Source organism: Eleutherodactylus coqui, chromosome 4, assembly GCF_035609145.1.
Source record: "Eleutherodactylus coqui strain aEleCoq1 chromosome 4, aEleCoq1.hap1, whole genome shotgun sequence".
Classification (NCBI taxonomy): Eukaryota; Metazoa; Chordata; class Amphibia; order Anura; family Eleutherodactylidae; genus Eleutherodactylus; species Eleutherodactylus coqui.
In genome coordinates this window covers 179,664,677-179,691,865 of record NC_089840.1, presented here as the reverse complement: position 1 = coordinate 179,691,865, position 27,189 = coordinate 179,664,677, and the positions used below count along the sequence as shown (strand labels likewise).

At 43.7% G+C, this 27,189-nt stretch overlaps 1 protein-coding gene across 2 annotated transcripts in view; it reads right to left on the bottom strand.

The window, feature by feature from the left end:
- NRG3 (neuregulin 3) overlaps window positions 1-27,189 on the bottom strand; it is a 930,270-nt gene that overhangs the window by 85,205 nt on the left and 817,876 nt on the right. For both annotated transcript variants that reach the window (XM_066600412.1, XM_066600413.1), the window contains exon 5: window positions 9,797-9,899. In XM_066600412.1, coding sequence (XP_066456509.1) covers window positions 9,797-9,899 — 103 coding nt within the window. The remainder of the gene's footprint in view (window positions 1-9,796; window positions 9,900-27,189) is intronic.

Here is a 27,189-nt window from a genome sequence, read left to right as displayed (position 1 = left end):
CTTCACTACAGAACCTACCCGCTCTAAGGGTGGCTTCACACAAGCGTGTTTTTGCGTGCACGTAGGTGCGCACCCATGTACGTGCAAAAACAAGTGTGGATGCAGGATCGTGCATTGTCTTCAATGGAGCCGCGGCTGCTGCCGGTGGCTCCATTAAAAAAAAGATGGCCTGCCGGCACCCCTGCATTCTCTTTCAGGGAAGGGCTTTACATATAAGCCCTTCCCTGAAAAAGAAAAATTTAGTGTAAAAAAAAATATATATATATATACATACTTACCTGTCCGCCGCTGCCATGACCCCCGCAGGGATAAAGAACACATCTGCCGCATGCGGCAGATGTTTCCTTCATCCCTGATAGTTAAAAGAATCCCCTGCTGTTACATCTGCCACATCTGAGCACCTCAGCCAATCACATACAGCTCTTTTAGCAGCCGGGGATTTTCAATCCCCGCCTGCTGATAGATCAGCACCACAGTGCAGGGGACAGCAGGAGAAGATGCGGCTGTGCCCCGGCAGCTTAAGCAAGGTGAGTATCTATTTTTTTTTATTTTTACAGCACTTTTACTTGATTTTCAGGGAAGGGCTTATTTTTAAAGGCCTTCCCTGAAATCAATTACCGGCAGCAGAATCCTCTACCGCAGCTGTCACACATGTGTGACAGCTGCGGTACAGAATTGAAGAATTCCTCTGCTGCATCTGTCACAAATGTGGCAGATGTAGCAACAGGGAATTCTTTTAACTAGCAGGGATGAAGGAAACATCTGCCGCATGCGGCAAATGTGTTCTTCATCCTCGCGGGGGTCCTAGCAGCGGTGGACAGGTAAGTATATATTTTTATTTTTTTTACACTAAAATTTTTCTTTTTTAGGAAAGGACTTATATGTAAAGCCCTTCCCTGAAAAAGAATGCAGGGGTGCCGGCAGACCATTGTTTTCATTGGAGGCACTGGCAGCATCCGCGGCTCCATTGAAAACAATGACTGCATTCCCTATGGTGCATGCATGTCCTATCTTTGCAGGCACACGCATATAAAGCACGGACATGTGAACACACCATAGGGAATGCATTGTTGCAAATAAAAACGTGTTTTTGTGAGTGGGTATGCACGCACAAAAACACGCTTATGTGAAGCCACCCTAAATAAGAGGGTGCATTTTGCACAGGAATTCGCAATGAAACCCGCTTCAAAACCTGCACCAAATGCACCTGCGGCTGATCTGCGGTATGAAGAAAAACTATCTTGGCAGAAACTTGTCAAGTGTGGATAAACTGACACTTTTAACCATGGCAGAAGTCCCATTGAAAACCTTTGGATCTTTTAATGTAACTGTTTGAAAAAATAATCAAGACAGAGGTTTGAAAAGGATGGCAAGGGGTGAAGTGGTCAAGTCATAATAGACACAAGTCTACCAATAAGCCTTTAAGAAAATGACACTACCAGCAGTATACGTATATGCCTTGCTGGCTTTTAAGAAAATATATAACATAAATTGTTTAAAAATTGAAGCTTGATTTGTCCAGATAGACAAATTCCAAACCCTTTGATATATTTATATCTGTTTTATTTAAATATTTAGCCCATTAAAAAATTGGATTTTATAAGTCAAGAAGAAATCGGCAAACTGAGATCAAGACCTTGGCAAATTGATCCCTCCAGGAAAACAGTTAACAACTCTGCTATTAATTTTCACACTTTTCCTAATCAATTTGGAAATAATGGAAAGGGCATAAAGTATTATACATACTGGAAACCCTTTGAGTTGCTCTATATAATATACCAGAGCTACATTTCCTTTCTCAGATGTGTCATGGCTCTAGAAAGATTAATATCCAATTATTTTCCAAATCCTACTCCTCTTTTGTATTATGTGTGGAATACTGTACAACTTAAAGGGTTATTGTGCTTAGAAAAATAGGTTTTAACTGACAATAATCACATTTTTTAATATAAGTTTAGTTTTGTCTTCTTTTTACTTCTGATATTCTAGCTACTACTGTAATGTTACTACTCTTTACTGCTTGCTCTGAAGTTACTATGGTAAGATCCCCTATGCTTGGCTCACATATGCATTCACTGGCCCCGTCAATGGTTTATAGAGGTCTCTGCCACTGTAAAGGATGTATTCACATATAGCTAATTTGCAGTTTACAATACTTTGATGAGATGTAATGGATTGTTCAACCTTGTTTTGTTGCCCACAGAAAACATTCATATTGTGGATTACATATTCCCCACAGCAGTTTTAGAAGTCAAACTTAAGATCTGATCGCTTTTATGGGCAAAAATGCCAGTTGTTTTACTTGACAGTCTTAATAAATCTCCTACAATACTTACATTAATGCATCAGTTGGTCAAATGTCATTACTTCCTACTGAAGATTTCATGAAATACACTTTTAAAAAGTACAATACCCCTTTCATACAAATTGAGCACATTCAAGAAGAATATTTACATTCCAAGGTGGCTTAAATTTTACCCACAACTTTAACCAGTAGCTTGCTTTCTTTGGAAACATGGGACTATAATGAACCCCTTCTAACCAGAATGGGCTCTATTAACATACTTTTCAAAACCACTTTTTATTATATTTGCCAGGAAATGTACCCAATGTACATACCAAAGGCATCCTTGGTCCCATTCAGCCAATGTTGTCCAAAATAATGTCCTTTTGGTCTTTGTTTGGCAGCGATATGCCAGTGTATCTTTTTTTGCAATAAATCATACTATTCTGTGTCAAGATACACAGTAAAAAATTCATACCATCAGGCATCTATTTATTACAATGGAAGCCATTTAGCAACTAACCCAATATACGCTTATACAGTGGAATATGTTGCAGCATTTCATCAGTGGTATACATCGAGAGATCCTCATGATGTATACCTCCAATGTACAGTAAAATTTAAACTTGATATGCATTTGATGCATAAGTACTAGAGATGAGCGAACGTACTCGTCCGAGCTTGATACTCGTTCGAGTATTAGCGTGTTCGAGATGCTCGTTACTCGTGATGAGTACCACGCGATGTTCGAGTTACTTTCACTTTCATCTCTGAGACGTTAGTGCGCTCTTCTGGCCAATAGAAAGACAGGGAAGGCATTACAACTTCCCCCTGCGACGTTCAAGCCCTATACCACCCCCCTGCAGTGAGTGGCTGGCGAGATCAGGTGTCACCCGAGTATAAAAATCGGCCCCTCCCGCGGCTCGCCACAGATTTATTCTGACATAGAGGAGGGAAAGTGCTGTTGGTACCGGAGCTGCTATAGGGATAGTGTTAGGAGTATTTTAGGCTTCAAGAACCCCAACGGTCCTTCTTAGGGCCACATCTAACCGTGTGCAGTAGTGTGGAGGCTGCTTTTTGCAGTGTTGCACTTTTTTTTTTTTTTGGATATCGGCCATGCAGAGCATTGCGTCCTGCAGTAATTATACATACTCCAGGGCCAGTAGTGGTGGTGAGGCAGGGACAGAAGACATATATTTATTGAATATAGGCAGTGGGCCTTTCCAAAAACATTTGGAGAAAAAAATCTATTTGGGCTGCCTGTGACTGTCCTCAGTGTACTGGGTCTGTGCTGGGTGTAGTTGTCCTCCTAATTCATACGCAGCCAGCTAAGTGTTACAGCAGGCTTGCACAAAATTATTTCCTGGCTCTGTGTTGCCTCTTACATCACCGCTGTATTCCTGTCCACAGTGCAACAGTCTGCAGTTATTTTACATACTCCAGGGCCAGTAGTGGTGACGCAGGGACAGAAGACATATTTATTGAATATAGGCAGTGGGCCTTTCCAAAAACATTTGGGAAAAAAAATCTATTTGGGCTGCCTGTGACTGTCCTCAGTGTACTGGGTCTGTGCTGGGTGTAGTTGTCCTCCTAATTCATACGCAGCCAGCTAAGTGTTACAGCAGGCTTGCGCAAAATTATTTCCTGGCTTTGTGTTGCCTCTTACATCACCGCTGTATTCCTGTCCACAGTGCAACAGTCTGCAGTTATTTTACATACTCCAGGGCCAGTAGTGGTGATGCAGGGACAGAAGACATATTTATTGAATATAGGCAGTGGGCCTTTCCAAAAACATTTGGGAAAAAAAATCTATTTGGGCTGCCTGTGACTGTCCTCAGTGTACTGGGTCTGTGCTGGGTGTAGTTGTCCTCCTAATTCATAGGCAGCCAGCTAAGTGTTACAGCAGGCTTGCGCAAAATTATTTCCTGGCTCTGCTGTGCGTTCCGTAAGCGAAGTCAGCCTCCAACCACAGGCCAATAAGTGGCACATTTAATTACAGTGTTCTGTTTCTGCACTACTGGTAATACAGCATGCTGAGGGGTAGGGGTAGGCCTAGAGGACGTGGACGCGGGCGAGGATGCGGAGGCCCAAGTCAGGGTGTGGGCACAGGCCGAGCCAGTGCGGTGGCCAGGGGTAGAGGCAGGGCCAGACCGAATAATCCACCAACTGTTTCCCAAAGCGCAGAGGTCAAGGTGCTCAAAGGTCTGGCAGTTTTTCACAGAGACGCCTGACGACCGACGAACAGTGGTGTGCAACCTTTGTCGCGCCAAGATCAGCTGGGGAGCCACCACCACCAGCATGCGCAGGCATATGATGGTCAAGCACCCCACAAGGTGGGACGAAGGCCGTTCACCGCCTCCGGTTTGCACCACTGCCTCTCCCCCTGTTCCCCAACCTGCCACTGAGATCCAACCCCCCTCTGAGGACACAGGCACTACCGTCTCCTGGCCTGCACCCACACCCTCACCTCCGCTGTCCTCGGCCCCATCCACCAATGTCTCTCAGCGCAGTGTCCAGACGTCGCTAGCACCACTGTTTGAGCGCAAGCGCAAGTACGCCGCCACGCACACGCACGCTCAAGCGTTAAACGTGCACATTGCCAAATTGATCAGCCTGGAGATGCTGCCGTATAGGCTTGTGGAAACGGAGGCTTTCAAAAGCATGATGGCGGCGGCGGCCCCACGCTACTCGGTTCCCAGTTGCCACTACTTTTCCCGATGTGCCGTCCCAGCCCTGCACGACCACGTCTCCCACAACATTGTACGCGCCCTCACCAACGCGGTTACTGCCAAGGTCCACTTAACAACGGACACGTGGACAAGCACAGGCAGGCAGGGCCACTATATCTCCCTGACGGCACATTGGGTGAATTTAGTGGAGGCTGGGACAGAGTCAGAGCCTGGGACCGCTCACATCCTACCCACCCCCAGAATTGCGGGCCCCAGCTCGGTGCTGGTATCTGCGGCGGTGTATGCTACCTCCACTAAACCACCCTCCTCCTCCTCCTCCTCCTCCTCCAACGCAACCTCTGTCTCGCAATCAAGATGTGTCAGCAGCAGCAGCACGTCGCCAGCAGTCGGTGTCGCATGGCGTGGCAGCACAGCGGTGGGCAAGTGTCAGCAGGCCGTGCTGAAACTACTCAGCTTAGGAGAGAAGAGGCACGCGGCCCACGAACTGCTGCAGGGTCTGACAGAGCAGACAGACCGCTGGCTTGCGCCGCTGAGCCTCCAACCGGGCATGGTCGTGTGTGACAAAGGCCGTAACCTGGTGGAGGCTCTGCAGCTCAGCAGCCTCACGCACGTGCCATGCCTGGCCCATGTCTTTAATTTGGTGGTTTAGCGCTTTCTGAAAAGCTACCCACACTTGTCATACCTGCTCGGAAAGGTGCGCCGGCTCTGCGCACATTTCCGCAACTCCAAGACAGACGCTGCCACCCTGCGCACCCTGCAACATCGGTTTCATCTGCCAGTGCACCGACTGCTGTGCGACGTGCCCACACGCTGGAACTCTACGCTCCACATGTTGGCCAGGCTCTATGAGCAGCGTAGAGCTATAGTGGAATACCAACTCCAACATGGGCGGCGTAGTGGGAGTCAGCCTCCTCAGTTCTTTACAGAAGAGTGGGCCTGGTTGGCAGACATCTGCCAGGTCCTTGGAAACTTTGAGGAGTCTACCCAGATGGTGAGCGGGGATGCTGCAATCATTAGCGTCACCATTCCTCTGCTATGCCTCTTGAGAAGTTCCCTGCAAAGCATAAAAGCAGACGCTTTGCACTCGGAAACGGAGGCGTGGGAAGACAGTATGTCGCTGGATAGTCAGAGCACCCTCATGTCTATATCTCAGCGCGTTGAGGAGGAGGAGCATGAGGAGGTGGAGGAGCATGAGGAGGAGGGGGAAGAGACAGCTTGGCCCACTGCTGAGGGTACACATGCTGCTTGCCTGTCATCCTTTCAGCGTGTATGGCCGGAGGAGGAGGAGGAGGAGGAGGATCCTGGAAGTGATCTTCCTAGTGAAGACAGCCATGTGTTGTGTACAGGTACCCTGGCACACATGGCTGACTTCATGTTAGGATGCCTTTCTCGTGACCCTCGCGTTACACACATTCTGGCCACTACGGATTACTGGGTGTACACACTGCTCGACCCACGGTATAAGGAGAACCTTTCCACTCTCATTCCCGAAGAGGAAAGGGGTTCCAGAATGATGCTATACCACAGGGCGCTGGTAGACAAACTGAAGGTAAACTTCCCATCCGACAGCGCTAGTGGCAGAAGGCGCAGTTCCGAGGGCCAGGTAGCAGGGGAGGCACAGAGATCAGGCAGCATGTACAGCACAGGCAGGGGAACATTCTCCAAGGCCTTTGCCAGCTTTATGGCTCCCCAGCAAGACTGTGTCACCGCTCCCCAGTCCAGGCTGAGTTGGCGGGAGCACTGTAAAAGGATGGTGAGGGAGTACGTAGCCGATCGCACGACCGTCCTCGGTGACGCCTCTGCCCCCTACAACTACTGGGTGTCGAAGCTGGACACGTGGCCTGAACTCGCGCTGTATGCCCTGGAGGTGCTTGCTTGTCCTGCGGCTAGCGTCTTGTCAGAGAGGGTGTTTAGTGCGGCTGGGGGAATCGTCACGGATAAGCGTACTCGCCTGTCAACCGACAGTGCCGACAGGCTTACACTCATCAAGATGAACAAAGCCTGGATTTCCCCAGACCTCTCTTCTTCCCCAGCGGACAGCAGCGATACCTAAGCAATACGTAGGCTGCACCCGCGGATGGAAGCATCGTTCTCTATCACCATCAAAATCGGGAACATTTTTGCTGCATCAATCTGTGTATAATATTCCTCCTCCTCCTCCTGCTCCTCCTCCTGAAACCTCACATAATCACGCCGAACGGGCAATTTTCCTTAGGCCCACAAGGCTCAGTCATATAATTTTTGTAAACAATTTTTATACGTTTCAATGCTCATTAAAGCGTTGAAACTTGCACCTCAACCAATTTTTATTTTAACTGGGCTGCCTCCAGGCCTAGTTACCAATTAAGCCACATTAACCAAAGCGATTAATGGGTTTCACCTGCCCTCTTGGTTGGGCATGGGCAATTTTTCTGAGGTACATTAGTACTGTTGGTACACCAATTTTTGGGGGCCCTCGCCTACAGTGTAATCCAATTAATTTTTTGCCCACCTGCATTACAGCTGACGTTACATCAGCTGTGTTGGGCACTGCAATGGGATATATTTATGTACCGCCGGTGGGTTCCAGGGAGCCACCCATGCCGTGGGTCCACACGGAGTTGTAACTGCATGTGTCCACTTCTAAAGAACCCCAGTCTGACTGGGGCATGCAGTGTGGGCCGAAGCCCACCTGCATTAAACAGGACATTACCTCAGCTGTGATGGGCAATGCAATGGGATATATTTATGTACCGCCGGTGGCTTCCTGGCACCCACCCATGCTGTGGGTCCACACGGAGTTGTAACTGCATGTGTCCACTTCTAAAGAACCCCAGTCTGACTGGGGCATGCAGTGTGGGCCGAAGCCCACCTGCATTTAATCGGACGTTACCTCAGCTGTGATGGGCACTGCAATGGGATACATTAATGTACAGCCGGTTGGTTCCAGGGAGCCACCCATGCTGTGGGTGCACACGGAATTCCCATTGCGGAGTTGTACCTGCCTGTGACTATTTATAAAAAACCGCGGTCTGACTGGGGCATGCAGACACCTTGACAGAATGAATAGTGTGTGGCACATAGGTTCCCCATTGCTATGCCCACGTGTGCAGCTCCAGATGGCGGTGGCACAGGATTATATTTCTCATTGCTTCTGTACAGCATTGTGGGCTATCGCCCCACCCCTTTTAAAGAGGGTCGCTGCCTAGCCGTGCCAACCCTCTGCAGTGTGTGCCTGCAGTTCCTCTGGCAGACGCACTTATAAATGGACATGAGGGTGGTGTGGCATGAGTGCAGCTGAAGGCTGCGCAGGGACACTTTGGTGTGCGCTGTGGACACTGTGTCGTGCGGCGGTGGGGGGGGGGGGGGTTGGCAGCATGTAACCCAGGAGAAGTGGCAGCGGAGTGTCATGCAGGCAGTGATTGTGCTTTGTTGGAGGTAGTGTGGTGCTTAGCTAAGGTATGCATTGCTAATGAGGGCTTTTCAGAAGTAAAAATTGTTGGGAGGGGGGGCCACTCTTGCCACTATTGTGGCTTAATAGTGGGACCTGGGAACTTGAGATGCAGCCCAACATGTAGCCCCTCGCCTGTCCTATCCGTTGCTGTGTCGTTCCCATCACTTTCTTGAATTGCCCCGATTTTCACAAATGGAAACCTTAGCGAGCATCGGCGATATACAAAAATGCTCGAGTCGCCCATTGACTTCAATGGGGTTCGTTACTCGAAACGAACCCTCGAGCATTGCGATAATTTCGTCCCGAGTAACGAGCACCCGAGCATTTTGGTGCTCGCTCATCTCTAATAAGTACACATATTACATTACTCATGTAAATATAAATTAAGTAAACACATATAAACACCAAATCTGCTGCCCTTATGGAGAGCCTTTACCTGCCACACATGTTGCATCATACTGAATAAACACCCATTCTGGCTAACCCTGCTGTATCAGCATCAGTGTCTCTGTCAGTCTTCAGTGGGGTATGAGTGGCACATGCTGCACTAAAACCTAAAAGGACTGGCCCGCCTACAAGCACCCAGCAAAAAGAGCACTTGCCCCTTCCTATGTCAAGCCCTTGGATGGCATTCCCATTGAATATAGACACCGAGACCATAAAATCATGTGCCACAAAGCAAAAATAAGATAACACCCAATGGCTCTTAACAGATAAAAAGCAGGAGCTTTTGGGTTTTAATAGACTTTTTTGAGTTTAAAAAATATCAGCTGTATAAAAAATCTAGTACCTGCCATGTACAGTATAGAGGGGGCTTGGTTGCTGAGCTCATTCTAAACTTTCCCTGTGCATGCTAGGGGTTTGTCACATGAAAATAATGGATGCCATAGAGGTGATCCCTTGCTCAGGACTCTCCTTCGTGTACTTTTGGCTCCCATATAATCCTAACTTGAATTGACCAAGGTTAGAAAAGTCAAAGCCATGGCAATAAGCTGGCCTTAAATTAAAAATAAGGGTTATCTTCCCGGCACAAGGCAAGAAAAGGCATAAATGATGCACAGGTCTATTTCTACTAAACTTAATTTACATAGATAAAATCTTTTTTGAGATTTTGTTTCAGACATTGATTTCTATAGATGATTGTTATGTAAAGTGTTTCATTTGTAAAATGCTCTGCACCAGCAGAGGTGAATGCTCTATTTTTAAGCCAGCACTGTGTATTATAGCACTGTTGTTTAAGCAATTCCCTATACATCTGTGCACAGATTAGACCCATGTTGCAGCTACACTTTAATTGTTTGCTGTAATACAACACTTCAATGCATACAGATAAATTGTACTCAGGAACTCTCAATGCGCTATAGACCAAAGCCAAATAATACATCTTACTTTGTCCTGCAGTAGAATGCGGCACAAATCAAACCCACGGATACAATGCCGAAGACGATACAGGAGATTGACAGGATCTGCTGTTGGTATACCTCTTCACTCTCTGCAAGGAAAAGCACATTCATTTTCAAAAAGGTGAATTGTTTTACAATAAGCACATCAGAGTGGTTTTATTTCCTGGAATACCATGAACACGTTACAATCTGAAGAAAAAAACGTAGTAATAGTCACTCATTTCCATATCTATGACTTGCGGAGCTGCAGTCCTGACTTTTTTAAAGCTTCTTTTGTTTGCCTTTTAGAATATATGTGCAATTGCATTCTTTGTATTCAAATCACTTTTGATATTGCATGAGCACGCTACAAGAATGAACAATAACTGTGAGTCACTCGAAAATGCATATGAATAAAAGCAGATAAATGGTCTACTATATAATGTAACATATTATGAAGATATACAACAGATATCAGTAAATATCTCATCCTACATCCCATATCATATTGTTTGTTCAATGTACACATTCTGTATGTGACCCTTAGTCTATCTGAGTGTTTGTGAAAAGCTTCTATCTTGCTAATGTACTATTTCATTATGTAAAAACACGCTTTTACAATAAATTGACCATGCTGGTAAATTGTCTGTATGTCTATTTTTTTTAATACTGCTTGTTAAATTTTTATAAAGAAATAAGTAAATAATGGTGGTTTTTACACCTGCGCCTGGGGTTCTGCTTTCTTGCTCCTTTCGCGGAGCAGGAAAAGGGAATCCCATGGCTGAATGGCTTTAAGTCATGATGGAGCCAAACAGTGACAAACGGACCGCACTGACGATAATGGGATCTGTTCGGTTTACACTCAGATGGCCGACTTTTAGATGGAAGAAAAAGCACTTTTTCTTCCTCTATTTTGAGCCAGATCTGTGGCAGAACCTACAACCAGCAGTTCCAACGCAAATGTGAAACCACCCTAAAAAGGATACAATCACATACATTCATATAGATATTATATCATATAGATGATACAATCATATAGATATTTTGTTACTAAACATTACATTATCTACAAAATAAGTTTATAAAAGGTATACATTAAGGGCATAATCACATGCAGCGGAAATGTTACGCACCCCCAACAGCAGAAAAACCTACGTCAAAATCTGCAGCCCCCTCGCAAAAGAAACAGATCCAAAACACACAATACCGGAGTGGACCCCAACTTGTAATCAACTGTACATTCACAGCCAACTCTGGCAGACACAGTGCCCCCACCTCACAACCCCCTAGGCCAACAACCCACTCTCCTCCAGCACCTGGTGGCCTCCAGTAAGAAATGTACTGCTGACCAGACAGTGAGGAAATGGCTTCAACCGACCAGCAGAGCCATTCCTGCAAGAGACCTCCAGGCTTCGGAAGTAAGCACTGACAGTGCTAAGAACCAGGAGGCGAGGGAAATGCTGCACCCACTAAACCAGCCATGGGCACGTACCTGACCTCAAGCCTATATATCTATACCAAAAGTGTATAACCTTTTATGGAGGTGGCATTATCAGATTGTACTACTCACAAGGGCTGCAATAAAGCTTAAAGGGGCATTTCCACCAAAAGACATTTATGCTTTTTAAGCACTTTTTCAACTCCCAACTATCTGGACAAACTAAAATAGTCAAGTATATAATAGTTCCCATAAGCTGCAAAAGCTATAATTGGGAAAGAAGTATGCACAGCCACTTCTCCACCGCTTCTTCTCCTTTTCCTTTTAGGAACTAAAGAATGCTCATGTCAAATTTCATGTTTGTACAACACCAGGAAATTAGAGAATTAGATTAGGTACCTGGTAGCCACTTTCTCCCCTCTCTACATTTAAAGTACTCAGCCGAGTGTGCTTGTATATGGAGCTGTTGGGAGACAGCTATCTAATGTGCATGGCCACCTTTAGTGCACGTATCCTTGTAAATTAATTATCACATATCTCATCCCCTGAACAATGAGCATTGTCCCTTAAAGCATCAAAACTTGTTACAAATAGGTCAGTTGATATCTTATGCTTGATAACGGGAATACACCCTTCAGCTACCTTTAGTGGAATAACCCAAAAAAAACTCAACCACAATTCAAATAGCTGGAATTCACCTGTTCACGCAATCATTTGCACAAGTGAGGGGTGTTCTTTTTGTGCACCTATTCATGCACGGAAAAAATTCTCATCTAACCGAGACCTGAAGGGGAAAAAAATCCTTCCTGACTACAGTCTGGCAATCGAAATAATCCCTGAATAACCAACCCTTCTGAAGTAATGAGTGATATAACATGTAATATTGTGATACTCAAAAAAGACATCCAGGCCCTACTTAAACTTATTTATCGAGTTCTCCATCCTCATGTCCTCAAGCAAAGAGTTCCATAGTCTCACTGTTTTTACAGTAGAGAACTTCCTTCTATGTTGGTATAGAAACCTTCTTTCCTCTAGAAGTAGAGAGCACCCATTGTTATAGTCACAGCCCTGGGTATAAATTGTGGGACCCTTGTATTGAACTCTGGTATATTTATATATGTATTACAGAATGGCCATTCACATGGATAGTAGATCTCTCTGGCATGCTCCACCTGCATTCAGTGATCGATTATTATCGTTCCTGTGTAAGCGAAGAGGAGTGATAATTGTTGGAACGGCTGTTGGATGCTCAAGCACCTGGCAGTTATCCTATGTAAAAGTACCTTAGGCTGCTCTCACACATTCCCCTTTTTACCACAATTAGTGAGGCATTTCAAACATTGTGCTAACCAGTGTAATCTTATGCATTAAAAATGTTAAAATTACTGAGCAGCATTTTACTGTCTGTGATGTGCATCTCTTCAAGGTGTGGATTGGATATATGTATATGTATGCTTTGTATTTAATGTGATGTTAGCAATAGTGCTTGTATTGACTAGACCAAGACCGCCAGCAGCGGTCGAAACATTCACAGCTTTTTGGACACAATAAAGGTATCCTTTTAGGATGTGAGTATCTCCTCTTTAATATTGGCACCCCCGGATGCTGCACCGTTTACAAAGACTGTGCTGGCCACATTACAACGCCTTCATTGATTTCAATGGGGCTTCAAAGACCTGCACTAGAAACACTGCGATTTTCGAGAGCTGTCTGCTCTATTTTCGCATGTTTGGGGTGAGTTAAAATTTCACAATGATGGGGTGCGCTAAAAAATACTGTCAAACATTGTCGGACATGGCGTTTAGTGAGTGCATGTGTGAGAGCAGCCTTAGGCTAGGTGACTGTTCAACTGACCTTTGCGCTTACTGATTGTTCTTTATTCTTTACTCCTTATTTCACTAAAGTGTCTTGCTTTATTTCCTTACATGATATTTAGTGAAGCCACTGGGTAACAGTGAGTTACATAGTATAGATAATGCATTTTTTCCTAACAAAATTCAATGTCTTCACTTGGAATATAATATTACAGCAGACTTTAAAATAGGCTTCAGCCATAACACAGATTAGAAGGATTAGGAAGCCTATGCTATTGCCGACTTGACATTGATAGAACTCTTGTTTACCAGGTTCACTAATCTGCTGTAGAGTCTATTTACTTATTTAATGTGCTCTAAATTATATTTGTATTGTTGAATTTACTTAATGTGCTGGACTACAGGAGAGCTCTCTAAGTACCTTGTGATACAGGGAGCAGCTGTCTATGATAAACCTGAAATCGTTGCACCATATGTTTTTTTAATGCACAATCAAATTTTCTTTGTTTTTGACTGTGTAGTTTGTCACTGAGAATAGTGATCAGGTGCAAATATCTAATTACACTCTGTAAAACACATTACAAAGAGAACAGTCCGGGCAGCTCGTCTCTCTCGGTACACCATGTGCTATTTGTCCTTCTAAACTTGCTGAAATGAAGTTTTAACTGACACACATACAGTACATATACAAGAGTAGAAATACCATAGAACTGAACCATACAGCTGCTATGGGGTCCCTGAGAAAAAGAAAAGTCCCATTATCTTGGCTACTGGGATATGGATGCCAGGTGTGTTCTAGGATCATAGAAATGATATGAAGGGAAAAACAAATTATCCGTGCTTATGGGTGACAGAATCTAAAACCTGGCCCATTGTGATTACTGCTCTAGGGAGCCCTGTATTCTATCCAAAGGCCTTTTTACAGGCAGCAATTATTGCTAAAGTGGCTGCACGACTGAATGAAAGGCAACTTTTTGGCATAAAATTACGCATACAGATAATGGCTTTTAATCATCTCCATTTCCTCATCAGCTAAAGTAAACTTAGTAGGAGTTGTTTGCTCTGGTCGGTGTGTGTTTATGTGAGGAATTATCTGGCCATGAGGATTTCATTGTCTTCTCCTGGCATGAATAAACAATTTATTCATTATGTGCGCAAGGCAAATGCAATGAGTACATTCAAGTCAGCAAGCCGCTTAAAAGACTGTACAAATTCAATTCAAATAGAATGTCTTTTGAGTGGTCAAATGATGGTTTTTATGCAGGCTAAAAACCAGTGATAAATGACAATTGAACGAATAGTGCACGACTGCCTCCGTTTACATGTAACGATTATCACTCACTTTCTTTTGTATGACTGAATTTTAAGCAATAATTTTTGCATGTAAAAGGTCCTCAAGCCATTCATTGCATGCACATACACATTCAAGCATACTCATGTATTAATCTCACTCTGTGTGCTTAACTATTTTTTCCAAAACTGGATAAGCTGTCTATTCCCAAAGCCATCAGAAAAACCTTATATTATTGAAAACTAATTTGGATGAACAATCAGCCATATTTAATTATATATTTGTGGCATGCTCATTGATCAAAATAAGAAACTGTGTCTTGTAAGTAGAAGGCTTCCTTCGCATATATCTTTTGGAAGATTTGTATATGGCGTATTAAAAATACAGTTTCACGCATTCTTTGAAAACGTGTTTTTGGTCACACATTTTCGACATGCACTTTTCCAGAATTTTTTTTTCCAGTGGAGAAGCTTATGGGAAAATACCTGAAAGAAAACAAATTAAAAATCCCAGATTTACCTAGAGTAAAAAATATGCCAAAAGTCAGTGTAAAACACCCAGAATTGTTTTAAATACACGCTGTTTGTAGAGCATTTCACATTTCCTATTGCCTTACAGGTAACATCTAGCTGCAGCGTCCCTCCCAGGAAAAATAAAATGGCAAAAAATACCAGGAAAGACACCAAACGCAGAGTTTTACATAAAATTTGCTATGTGTAAAGTGTAGGTGCGTCAAAACAATTGCATCTAAAAGAACCATTGGTTTCCTACAGCTTCTTTCAGATGAATGATTTTTTGACATGCCTTTGACATCTTTTGACGGCACAACGCCCATGGCTCCACAGTCTCCTATGGGAGCCAGCCAGCAAAGGGAGGAGGAGGGAGTTTAAACAATGCGGGGGATGAATAAAATCCCTGCAGCGATAAAGGGTGTCCCTGCAGGGACTCCCTTCATTGTTCTGGTGGCCAAGGGATTTCGGGGCTGCGGCGTCAATGCACTGCAAGACATCGCAGCCAGCCTGGTAAAATAGCTTGGTTGCAGCCATTCTTTGTTCACGCAATTAAACAATCCAACAGCCGCAATTTTTTAGCGTGGCTATTGGAGCATTAAACTGATGCCCATGTAAAAGAGGCCTAAGTAATACAATTAATTAATAAACATGAGCTTCATATCCTCATACAGTGATGCTTTGCTTATGCATACTACTGGTAGTTTTATAGCCTATAGCTTATTTAACTATTTATTAATTCATTGCTACGCAGTTTCAGCAACGCTCCATACACTTACAGTGCTGATGTGGCGTGGGAAGATTATCTTTTCTAATGAGATCAAAAGCCAGAATGTGGTTGATGTACAAATAATATTACTATACAGAGTTCATATAATATTGCAATATTTTGGCAAATAAATGACAGTAAGGGTGGACACCCACTGGCGATATTTTCTTTCTTGCGCTGCGAGAGCACGTGAAAACTCTCGCCTCGCAGCGCAAGAAAGACACTGAAATACAACCGGCATATCGCCAGTGTTTTTAATGGGGCCAGTGGCAGCAGCGCTAGCCCCATTGAAAACATAGGTAGAATACCACGGACTTCTGCCACAGCTGTCACAGCTGTGACAGCTGTGGCAAGAGTTTCCTTCATTCCCGAAGGGACCGCGGGGATGAAAGAATCCTCTGCCACAGCTGTCATAGCTGTCACAGCTGTGGCAGAAGGGCAGAATGATATCCCATTGCTTTCAATAGGATCGGCACTGCTGCCGATCCCATTGAAAGCAGTGCTTTATGCCAAGCCCCGCAGTATGATTATCGGGGAACGGCTTGAAATATAAGCCCTTCCATGAAAATCATCAATAAGTGGTAAAAAATTTTTTTTAAGAATTACTCACCTCTCCGCCGCTCAGACGCGTCCTCCGGCTGGCTCCCCGACACTGCTGTCCAGCACTTTCAGCAGGCGCGGATTTAAAAATCCCCGCCTCCTAAAAGGGCTGTGCTGATTGGCTGAGGGCTCAGCCAATAGCAGCTAGTGCTTAGCTATTGGCTGAGCGCTCAGCCAATTACGGTCCCCGGGAATGAAGGAAACTCCTGCCACAGCTGTCACAGCGGACATAACATTTTTTCCCATACAGAGAATCTGTAAATAAAATAACCATATAACACACAAATCATGCAGTCATACAAGATCCTTATATAAGTATCATGTAGTACCCAAGTATTACCACTAAAATCTGACAAAATTCTACTAATATAAAGTGAATGAATTAATTGTAACACCAAAGTGCTGTACGTTTCATCACATTAGAACACATTCACATATATACAAATGCACACACACATGTACTCTCCAACTATTCAAACCTAACAAAATCCAAAAATTCACATCAGTCATAACCATGATTCTAATAATTACCCTAAAACTGCTTCCTCAACTTATCTACCAATATTTATAGCATCAATGATTTTAAAAGTAGCTTGCATGGCCTTCACTTCTCATCTTATACAGCCTATCCACATCCCTTTAGATCAAAGGCATACATACCATAGTGGCAAACATGCTTGAGAAAGGGGTCATCCTTACCATGAAACGCATTGTATTTACTCTGTTGTTCTCCCCGTATATTGCCTACTTGCTATTTAATAAAGCATGAGAAACATTTCCATCTTTTGGCTCCTTTGCTTATTTATTAGGGGGGGCTCAAGGACATATGACCACCCTCCTAATTAAGTTATCTTGACTTTATTTCTTTTCACCATTCCCTTATGAGCACTGGATTTTTTACACTCCATGTGATCGTGGCAAACCATGCTACTGCTATACGGCCCTTGGGGAGAGAGGGCCCTAGCTATGATTGCACCACTGCTTTTGCTACTGGATAGCAAGAACATATGCAGAAACTCTATCCACAAATGAACCACAAGCAAGTAAGGACGTGGAGAATTGGCACAAGGATCATTATAAGGCCTAATGCACACAACTGTATATACTCCACTTGTTACGTCCGTTCGACGCACTGTTCACACACACTGAACACAGAACAGGACTGCACATACAGCACATGTCTGGCCACCTGCACAGGCATAACACACGTCAATGTTCACACTAACTTACCAGGTTACACATAGAACACAGGACAGGACTGCACATAGAGCACATGTCTGGCCACCTGCACAGGCATAGCACACGTCAATGTTCCCACTAACATACCAGGTTACACATAGAACACAGGACAGGACTGCACATAGAGAACATGTCTGGCCACCTGCACAGACATAACATACACATCACTGTTCATACCTACATACCAGGTTGTGCATACAACACATAACAGGAACACCACTCACAGCTGACTTGCATACAGATGGTCAACCATAGCTAGTCCAAGTATTCTCACACCAGGGGAATAGAAAGTCAGCCACCTTGCTGACATAGGGAACAGTGTCAGGCATCACTCATCTAACACAAACATAGGACATCAGACGTCTGGGGGCCACACCTGCCTAGGGATAGGTAGAAACCTATGGATTGCCTGCACCTCTACGGTCACCGTACCAAACACTACACAATGCACGCACCCCAGAACACAAGGAGGGCAGGGAGAGCAGGTGCCCAGACCGTCTTCAGGGGAGGAGAGAGGGACACTACAGACAACCATGAACCCCACCACCTCTGAGTGGGATTAATAGAGAAGAACTAAAATCTCTCTCAAGAGTTTGCTGGTATTTATCTGCTGCAGACCAGGCGGAATGGCTGGTGGAGAATACCACACCCAGCCAGATCAATTAACCCCTACCTGTGAAGGTGTGTACAAGGACCCCTGTAGAACCACAGGTCCCAGAAGCACAACATTAACACTGCTATTTAGTGGCATTAAAAAAATCACCCAAAAATCGCGATCATCTGAAGCAATGGATTCCAATGTATTCATTCACATGAAATACGCGTCAAGAAAAATAGCACATCGGCGACCGTTTGAGGTTGCCAATTGTATACGCCGCATGAAAAGATACGGCTAAGATATGCAGGAAGCTCAAATTGACTTCAATAGAAGCATAAAAAAAGGCAGGGGGAGGAAGCTTAGCTGCGTCCAATGCTGGGAAAAAAAGACAGCTGGCTCTATTTAAGCATTAGCAGTCATTAGAGTCAAGGATTTCTTGCTGCAGCGTATTTCTTTGCTGATATGCCACAGCTGACTGTGTGAACGGCAGAAAATACGGGGCTAGAACTCAGGACTTGTTACGACAATTCTTCATTCATATGAATTTACAGCGCATACAGTAGTGTGAAAGAGCCATAGGGGGTAAGAAATAGAAGAAAACACTGGCCACCATAATGGGGGGCCCATTTAAGTTTTTGCTACGGGGCCCCATCTCTTCTATGTACACCACTGTTTTAGACTGTACTTATATTGGTAGGATTCTGTGAGAACAGGACTTTGTGAAAATGTTCTCTTTCTATAATATTGTATTTAATTAGTAAAAGAAAAAGTTTCATTTCTATTTTTATTATTTTACTAATATCACATTTGCTAGCAAACATTTATAAAATACTACTTGGTTTATGCAAAATAAAAAGTAAATGAATACGTTTTGGACATTTTCATATTTAAACAATGTACTGTCTGTTACACATTAGTAACATAAAACGTTAAGACACATTCCTGAAATTAATATGTTAAACTTAACACAGACAAGAAACATCTACAAGTAATTATAGCAGAAAACAATTTTTAAACTTCTTCAGTAGTGATTAATATCTCGCTATGATCCCTGGACTACTTTAGATTTTGTGCCATCCTTAATCAGAGCTTCCAATCTAATTATCATTATAATCCTTAATTAGATGGTGTCAGTATATTAAATTTGAAAAAGCCCAGACAGAAAACAGCATTGTGGAGAAGCAACAGGATCAGCAGGGTGCCTGCTATTTTTTGTAGACCTCATTTATTGACAATTCATCAGTGTGATAATGTGATTTAATTATCAACCGTTCTAGCTCCACGTGATAATGCCATTCACGTCAAAAGATTATCTGCATCCCATCATACTTGTGTTATTAACAAAAGGATTTAATCCTCTTGTTTAACTTCAAGAAATCTTGTAAAAACCTGATCTATTACATAGTCAAGAAAAATGGACATACCTGTCAGAGGTTTGCATAATTAAATTTGCAGGTATCAATGTAATTTCCAAAATTCTTTGATCAAGGATTTAATTATATGCAGTGATGGCTGCAAGCTGTTCCATTGTCAGCACCCATCTATTCTTTTCCCAGTTCTTATGTTTAAACGCTTTTTAAATGTACCTTCAGTATATCTTTAGGGGACACATTAAGATGAAGTGACTTTACATATTAGCTTAAACACAGTGAGAATTTCAGGGTACTGTAATTGCTAGCTTTTGTGCTTGAGTTTTTGGTGGTCTGTGAATATTATTTTTAGTTACCTTGACTTAACGGGTATTTCAATGATTCAAAGTGAAGGTTCTATGCTTCATAAGGCGATAACATGTTATTTTATAATATAATATTATAACTTCTTTTACAAACCTGTAGTGATATGGCTTTACCTGTTGTCTCCCATTCTTAGTTCTCCATTGGTATCCAATGTTTACTACTGAAGATGAGCGAACGTGCTAGTTTAGGACAATTACTCGATCGAGCATAGCTTTTTTCGAGTAACTGCCTACTTTTCGCCCAATTAGGCAGTTAAAAAGCGATGCTCGATCAAGTAATTGCTCTAAACGAGCACGTTCGCTCATCTCTAGTTACGACCAGTAGGCTCCACTGTAGGGTGGCCCAAAAAACTCAACTTTCAACTATGAAGCAAGACACCCTCTATTTTTTTACCTTCCAAGAAACCTTTAGGCCGGCTGCACACGACCGGGTCGGATTCTGGATACGGGATCCCGCACCATAATCTGACCTTGTGCCCGGCTGGTGACCCCATGTACCTGTCATTTTCTGTGCAGTACAGATTTATTTCTTTTAAACCCCTGCTTTTCCTGCAATGTCAACTGTGGAATACTGGCAACAAGCGTAAACGGGAAATTTTGAATATTTCATCCAGACACCAGAATACCCCTTTAAATATTCCTAAAATTATGATTACATATGTATTGTGTTATGTCATATTGGAGAAGGTGACATTTCTCTGTATAATGATACATGTTATCTCATGAAAGCAACCTGTATGCGTCTTTATGCTTGGCTGATCATGACTAAAACTCGCATGAATGAAGAATAGCTGTGATCAAGTCCCAATCTTAATTAGCGGTTGTTTGTCCATTCATATGGATGGCTGCGGCGTATCGGCAAAAAGATACTATGCAGCGCAGAAATCCCTCAGTCGTCAGAAATCCTTAGAATGATTATTAATGCTTTAATAGAGCCAGCTGTCTTCTTTTCTCAGCAATGGATGCAGCTAAACTTCCTCCCCCTCCCTTTTTTTTAGGTCCCATAGGAGTCTATGGGAGCTTCTTGCTATCTTGTCATAGGGAAAGACCTATCTTTTTACACGCCGTATGAAATTGGACGCCATTTTTGAATGTTAATGTCCTATTATTTCCGGTGCAATTTTGTTTACAAAAATCGCTTAACTGAATGAATACATTGGAATCCAATGCGTCAGATGGTCACATTTTTTTTACGGTCATGTGAATGAGCCCTAAAAGACATTAGCACTGGAAATTAGCTGATCTTGGAACTTCTGGGGATCAGCTGTTCCTACCAGGGAAACATCGTGAAGCCATATACTGTATTTAAACTAATTGGCAACAATACAATAGATGAGTTGTTAACACTAGGGATGAGCGAGTATACTCGCTAAGGCACTACTCGCTCGAGTAATGTGCCTTAGCCGAGTATCTCCCTGCTCGTCCCTAAAAATTCGGGGGCCTCTGCAGCTGACAGGTGAGTTGCGGCGGGGAGCAGGGGAGAGCGGGTGGGAGAGAGGGAGAGAGAGATCTCCCCTCCGTTCCTCCCTGCTCTCCCCCGCAGCTCCCCGCCCCGCGGCGGCACTCGAATCTTTCGGGACGAGCTGGGAGATACTCGGCTAAGGCACATTACTCGAGCGAGTAGTGCCTTAGCGAGTATACTCGCTCATCCCTAGTTAACACCTCTCTCTTCCAGGTTAGAGAAGGATCCCACGCAAGGAACAATCAGTAGACCTTCTCTACAATGCTCCTAACAGGGCACGCAATCAAGGTTCTTCTTATGAGTAAAGGATCTTTAACCAGTTGAAACCCTTATATGTATGGGTGAGCACCTGTACAAAGAAAATTTCCACAGCAGAATCAGCCTTTGAAGGATTTTGGGAGCTGCACTTGCAGCAATTAAAGGGGTTGTCCCACGGCGAAATCCAATTTATTTTTTTTTAACTTACCCCCGCATTTTGCCCCATTAAAATCAATTCCGTTAGTTATTTTTTTTAAAAAATCACTTACCTGCATCCCCGTTCGCACAGCATCTTCTTTTCTTCTTTTAAAGATGGCCGCCGGTCCTTTCCCAATGATGCACCGCGGTTTTCTCCCATGGTGCACCGCGGGTCTTCTCCCATGGTGCACCATGGATTGTCTTCTCCTTCCTTGCGTTCCACTGCCGATATAGCCACCTAATTGGCTGATCGGCACCACGTGACGGGGCGGAGCTACGATGATCACGTGCAGACCAGCTCTCTGGCGCGAGCACACAGCAGAAGACCGGACTGCGCAAGCACATCTCAAGAAGCAAGAAGACACTGAAATTAGACGGCTCCATGGAGACGGGGACGCCAGCAACGGAGTGGGTAAGTGAATAACTTCTGTATGGCTCATATTTAATGCACGATGTACATTACAAAGTGCATTAATATGGCCATACAGAAGTGTATAACCCCACTTGCTTTCGCGGGACAACCCCTTTAACTCATCACCATGGTGGCTCCAAAATGAAAGGTTTGGTTTCTGATGTTGTACACTTGTTTTGAGAATTATGTAGAGCTTTTGATAAAAGAAAAGCCCAACACGGCTTGTTGGCCTTTTTTTGGATGAGGTGCAAAATTGTGCTGTCTACGGCAATCTTCATTGGATCAATGCATATAGCTTCTTTTTGTACTGTTACTTAAGTTAAACATAGACTAAAATTGTTTTGTGAATATATTTCTGCTAAAACTATAAATTCAAACGTTTTCCCATTTATTTTAGCTAACTAAACAGAGCCTGCACATGATTTCTTTATTAATCATGTACCCATAATGCAGCACACAATATATTCAGCCATTGACCCAGTTTAACTAAATCTACATAGAGTAGAAAAGTACAACCACTTGACTCTTCAATGATATTTTATGAGAGTCTCCAAATCCATTTTGTCAGTATAGCCATTTGTGAGAGAGACTACACTACACTGCACAAGTTCAGCAGCAGAAAATGATTTGCAGTTGACTACTAGCAACATATTTATGATATACTCTCCCTTTGCTTATCTCTCTGAATTTTTTATGTATGTGGAAGCTACTATAATTTCTCCTGTGGGCAGATATTGCCTTGGATATTTTAAAATAGGATTTTCAGTCTGACTTTAATAATGTTTGCCCAGGGCTCAGGTTAAACAATTTGATGTGTTGCATCGTAAAATGAAAAGCGTAGCTTTCATCACTGAAATTAACGCTTATCCGCCAATGTGAAATTACCTGCTTTTATATTAACAAATGGATGTTAATTCTAAGCAATTATTCATATTAAGCACTCTGTCTTCAGTTTGGTATCTTTTTTCAGTATATTTTTGCTTTAGAAAAACCTGTTAATTTCATTTTTTTAATAGCACAACAAACAAAAATTCATTGTATGCCGTGTGTTTATTTCAGTATAGACCTTAAAAAAATGCTGTGTGAAACAATCCCTAAGGGGTATTTATTAGAGATGAGCGAGCACCAAAATGCTCGAGTGCTCATTACTCGAGTCGAACTTTCAGTGATGCTCGAGAGTTCATTTCGAGTAACGAACCCCATTGAAGTCAATGGGTGACTCGAGCATTTTTGTATATGACTGGGGCTCAGCTTAGGTTTTAATTTGTGAAAATCTTAGCAAATCACCAAAGTCATGTAAAAAACACAGAAATGGATAGGGCAGGCGAGGAGCAACATGCAGGGCTGCATTTCGGGCTCCGAGGTCTCACTATTAAGCCACAATAGTGGCAAGAGTGGGCCCCACTGTCAGCATAAAGATCGTTCTCCTCTGCCACAGCTGTAACAGCTGTGGCAGAGAAGAACGATGTTTGCCCATTGAATTCAATGGAGCCGGCAATACAGCCAGCTCCATTGAAAGCAATGGGCTGCCAGCGAGCTTGGGATGAATTTTCGGGAAGGGCTTAAAAATGTAAGGCCTTACCTGAAAATCATCCTAAAATGTGTAAAAATAAAAAAAAAATAATGTCAGCATTAAGATCGTTCTCCTCTGCCACAGCTGTAACAGCTGTGGCAGAGAAGAACGATGTTAGCCCATTGAATTCAATGGAGCCAGCAATACAGCCGGCTCCATTTAAAGCAATGGGCTGCCGGCGAGCGCGGGATGAGTTTTCGGGAAGGGCTTAAAAATATAAGCCCTTACCTGAAAAAGAAAGATTTTAGTGTAAAAAAGAATAAAAATGCAGGCATTCTCTTCAATGGAGCCGCTGCTGCTGCCGGCGACTCCATTGAAGACAATGGTCCGCTGGCACACCTGAATTCTTTTTCAGGGAAGGGCTTTACATATAAGCCATTCCCTGGAAATGAATTAAAAGTGATTTAAAAAAACAAAAAAAATAGATACTCACCTCCCTTCAGCTGCCATGTCTTCTCCTGCTGTCCCCTGCACTGTGGTGCTGAACTGCTGTCATTCAGCTGAGAGCTGCGCTGAGCCAATCAGAGGCAGCATTCACTCACCCATTCATGAATTCATGAATGGGTGTGAGTGAGATCTGCCTCTGATTGGTCACAGCCTGACCAATCAGAGGCAGATCTCACTCACACCCATTCAGGAATTCATGAATGGGTGTGAGTGAGATCTGCCTCTGATTGGTCACAGCCTGACCAATCAGAGGCAGATCTCACTCACACCCATTCAGGAATTCATGAATGGGTGTGAGTGAGATCTGCCTCTGATTGGTCACAGCCTGACCAATCAGAGGCAGCTCATTCAGCAGGTGGGGATTTTAAATCCCCGGCTGCTGAATACTACAGAGAGCAGTTCAGGAGAACTGCCAGCTGGCCGCAGCTGAACTCCGTCTGCCGGGAGCAGGTGAGTATATATATATTTTTTTATTTTTACACATTTCTGAATGAATTGCAGGGAAGGGCTTATATATTTAAGCCCTTCCCGAAAATTCATTGTGCGATCGCTGGCAGCCCATTGCTTTCAATGGAGCCGGCTGTATTGCCGGCTCCATTGAATTCAATGGTCAGTGCTCGTTTAATCGAGACGAGTACCGTGTGGTGCTCGTCTCGAGTAACGAGCATCTCGAGCACCCTAATACTCGAACGAGCATCAAGCTCGGACGAGTATGCTCGCTCTTCTCTAGTATTAATATCTGATATCCTGAGCAGTGCAGTGAACAGTTATGGGTATTATATCCTTCAACAAAAAGTTGAAAAAAATAATCATTAACAATAATTGAAGCTTCATAAGTACTGTGCTTAAGGTTGCCATATACATTAAATAAATGTAAGCTAAAATTACCAATCTTTTCAGGAATGGTCAATAGTCTACACGGGTTGTACTACCCGTATACACCACTCTAATGGACAGGATCGGAGATTATTTTGAACTAAGCCATTTAACCTCTTAGATACTGTGGTCAGTGCTAACAGTGGCATCAGAGTAGTTAGACAAAGGAATGAGGGCTCCCACTGTCGCTCCATCAGTGACCCCATGATGCACTCTTTTGGCAGCTGGGGACCTAAAGAAGCCTAGAGGGTTGCTGTGGGTGAATGCTTATTAGGCCCTAGCAGTGTGAAGGATCAAGGTGTGGCTTGTATAAATTAATTCCTTTTTATCCAGTTGTGGTGATTATCACAATTACATTTGTACTTGTTTAGCTGTAATTGCACACATGTAGTATATCAGTTTAATATGTAGTTACCTGCAAACTTAACTGGAGCAACCAGTGTCAGGTAGATGCTGCCAAGGCAGATAAGATCATGTGGTGCATCAAATGAGATCTAGGGGTGCATGATGGGAGCATCGTTCTTCCTCTTTACAAGTCACATAGAATATTGTATACAGTTTTTGGGCACTAGTACGCAAGAAGGACATATAAGAGCTTCATTAAGTTAAAAGATGGGCAACTAAAGTAATAAATGGAATAGGCGGACTTCAATACCCAGAGTGGTAATCAAAATTGGGGTTATTGTGTCTAGAAAAAAATATAACTGAAGGTCCACCTAATAACTTTGCATAATGTATCAGGGGTCAATACAGAGGTCTACTTATACTAAAGACTGTTTCTGTAACAAGGTGGTGCTCTCTTCGTCTAGAGGAAAGAAGGTTTCTACACTAACATAGAAGGGGGTTCTTTACTGTAAGGGCAGGAGACTATGGAACTCTCTGCCTGAGGACGTGGTGATGGAGAACTCACTTAAAGAGTATAAGAGGGGCCTGGATGCCTTTCTTGAGTGCTACAATATTACATGTTATAATCATAGATTAGATCAGAAGGGTCAGTGATCCAGGGATTATTCCGATTGCCATATTGGAGTCGAGAAGGAACTTTTTTCCTTAGGGCTCAGTCAGACGAGCGGATAGAAGCACGTTTTTCTGTGCGGAAAAAAAAAACATACCGCATGCGCGGGTGAAAATCCGCACCTACCAAAGATAGAACATATGGGTGGCCATGGACGTGGTCATGCGGACTTTTTCCCGCACATGCATTGCATTTTTTTCCGCACGGAATCTCCATTCGTCAGACCGAGCCCTTAAATGGAGAAAATTAAATTCTACCTTATTGGTTTTTTTTTTTCTACTTCCCCTGGATAAAAATTGGGGGGGGGGGGGGGGGGATAGTAATAATCTGAACTGAATGGACATATGTCTTTTTTTCCGAGGAATTTTGTTTTCCCTAAAAAGAAAAAAATGTACTTCTACTTAATTGGGGTTTTTTTTTGCCTTCCTCTGGGCCAACAGGATACAGGGCTGAAGTGGATGAACATATGTCTTTTTTCAGTCTTACATACTATGTTAGATTAGTTGCAATGTATGCTGCCTAAAATATGTGAACAGCATCACAAAAACATTAAAAAGGTGGATTGGAGAACAAATTTCTGATATAGACAGTCATGGTATTAGTGTATCTTGACGCCACCAATAACAAGTGGAGTCAAGATTGACAGGGGGTTGACGCCCCCTGTAGCTGATTGGCTGAAAATGTGGGTTTGCCTCAGGTCCTGGCAGCCCATAACGCTGATGCTGCTGCTGGAATGCAGAGTTCTATTCGCACCTCCGTGCGCTCCTGGCCCAAACATCTTTCCACGGCTTAAGGAATCTCCATAGCCTGCCACCGTCAGCTCGCCCTGCACCTCCGTAGGCTCCCAGCCCATGCTCCAGCCGTGCGTCGCTGGCTCCCGGCGACCGCTGCAGGCGGCCATTCTGGCAGCTTAAAATGCATTCCCCGACGGGTCGCGCTCCATTGCCTGCCGGCGGCCGCTACAGTCGGGCTTTCTGCTACCTCTAACCCCTTCTCCCACAGGCGCGGTCTACTGCCCCCTGGTGGCCGCTGCAGGCAGCCATTGCGGATACTGAAACTCCTTCCCCGACAGGCGTGCACAATCCACCCACCCACATCTTGGTTGAAGCGCACAGCGGGGTCGGGATGATGAAGGGCACAGGGGGGTTAAGCGGCTTGGTCGGCCA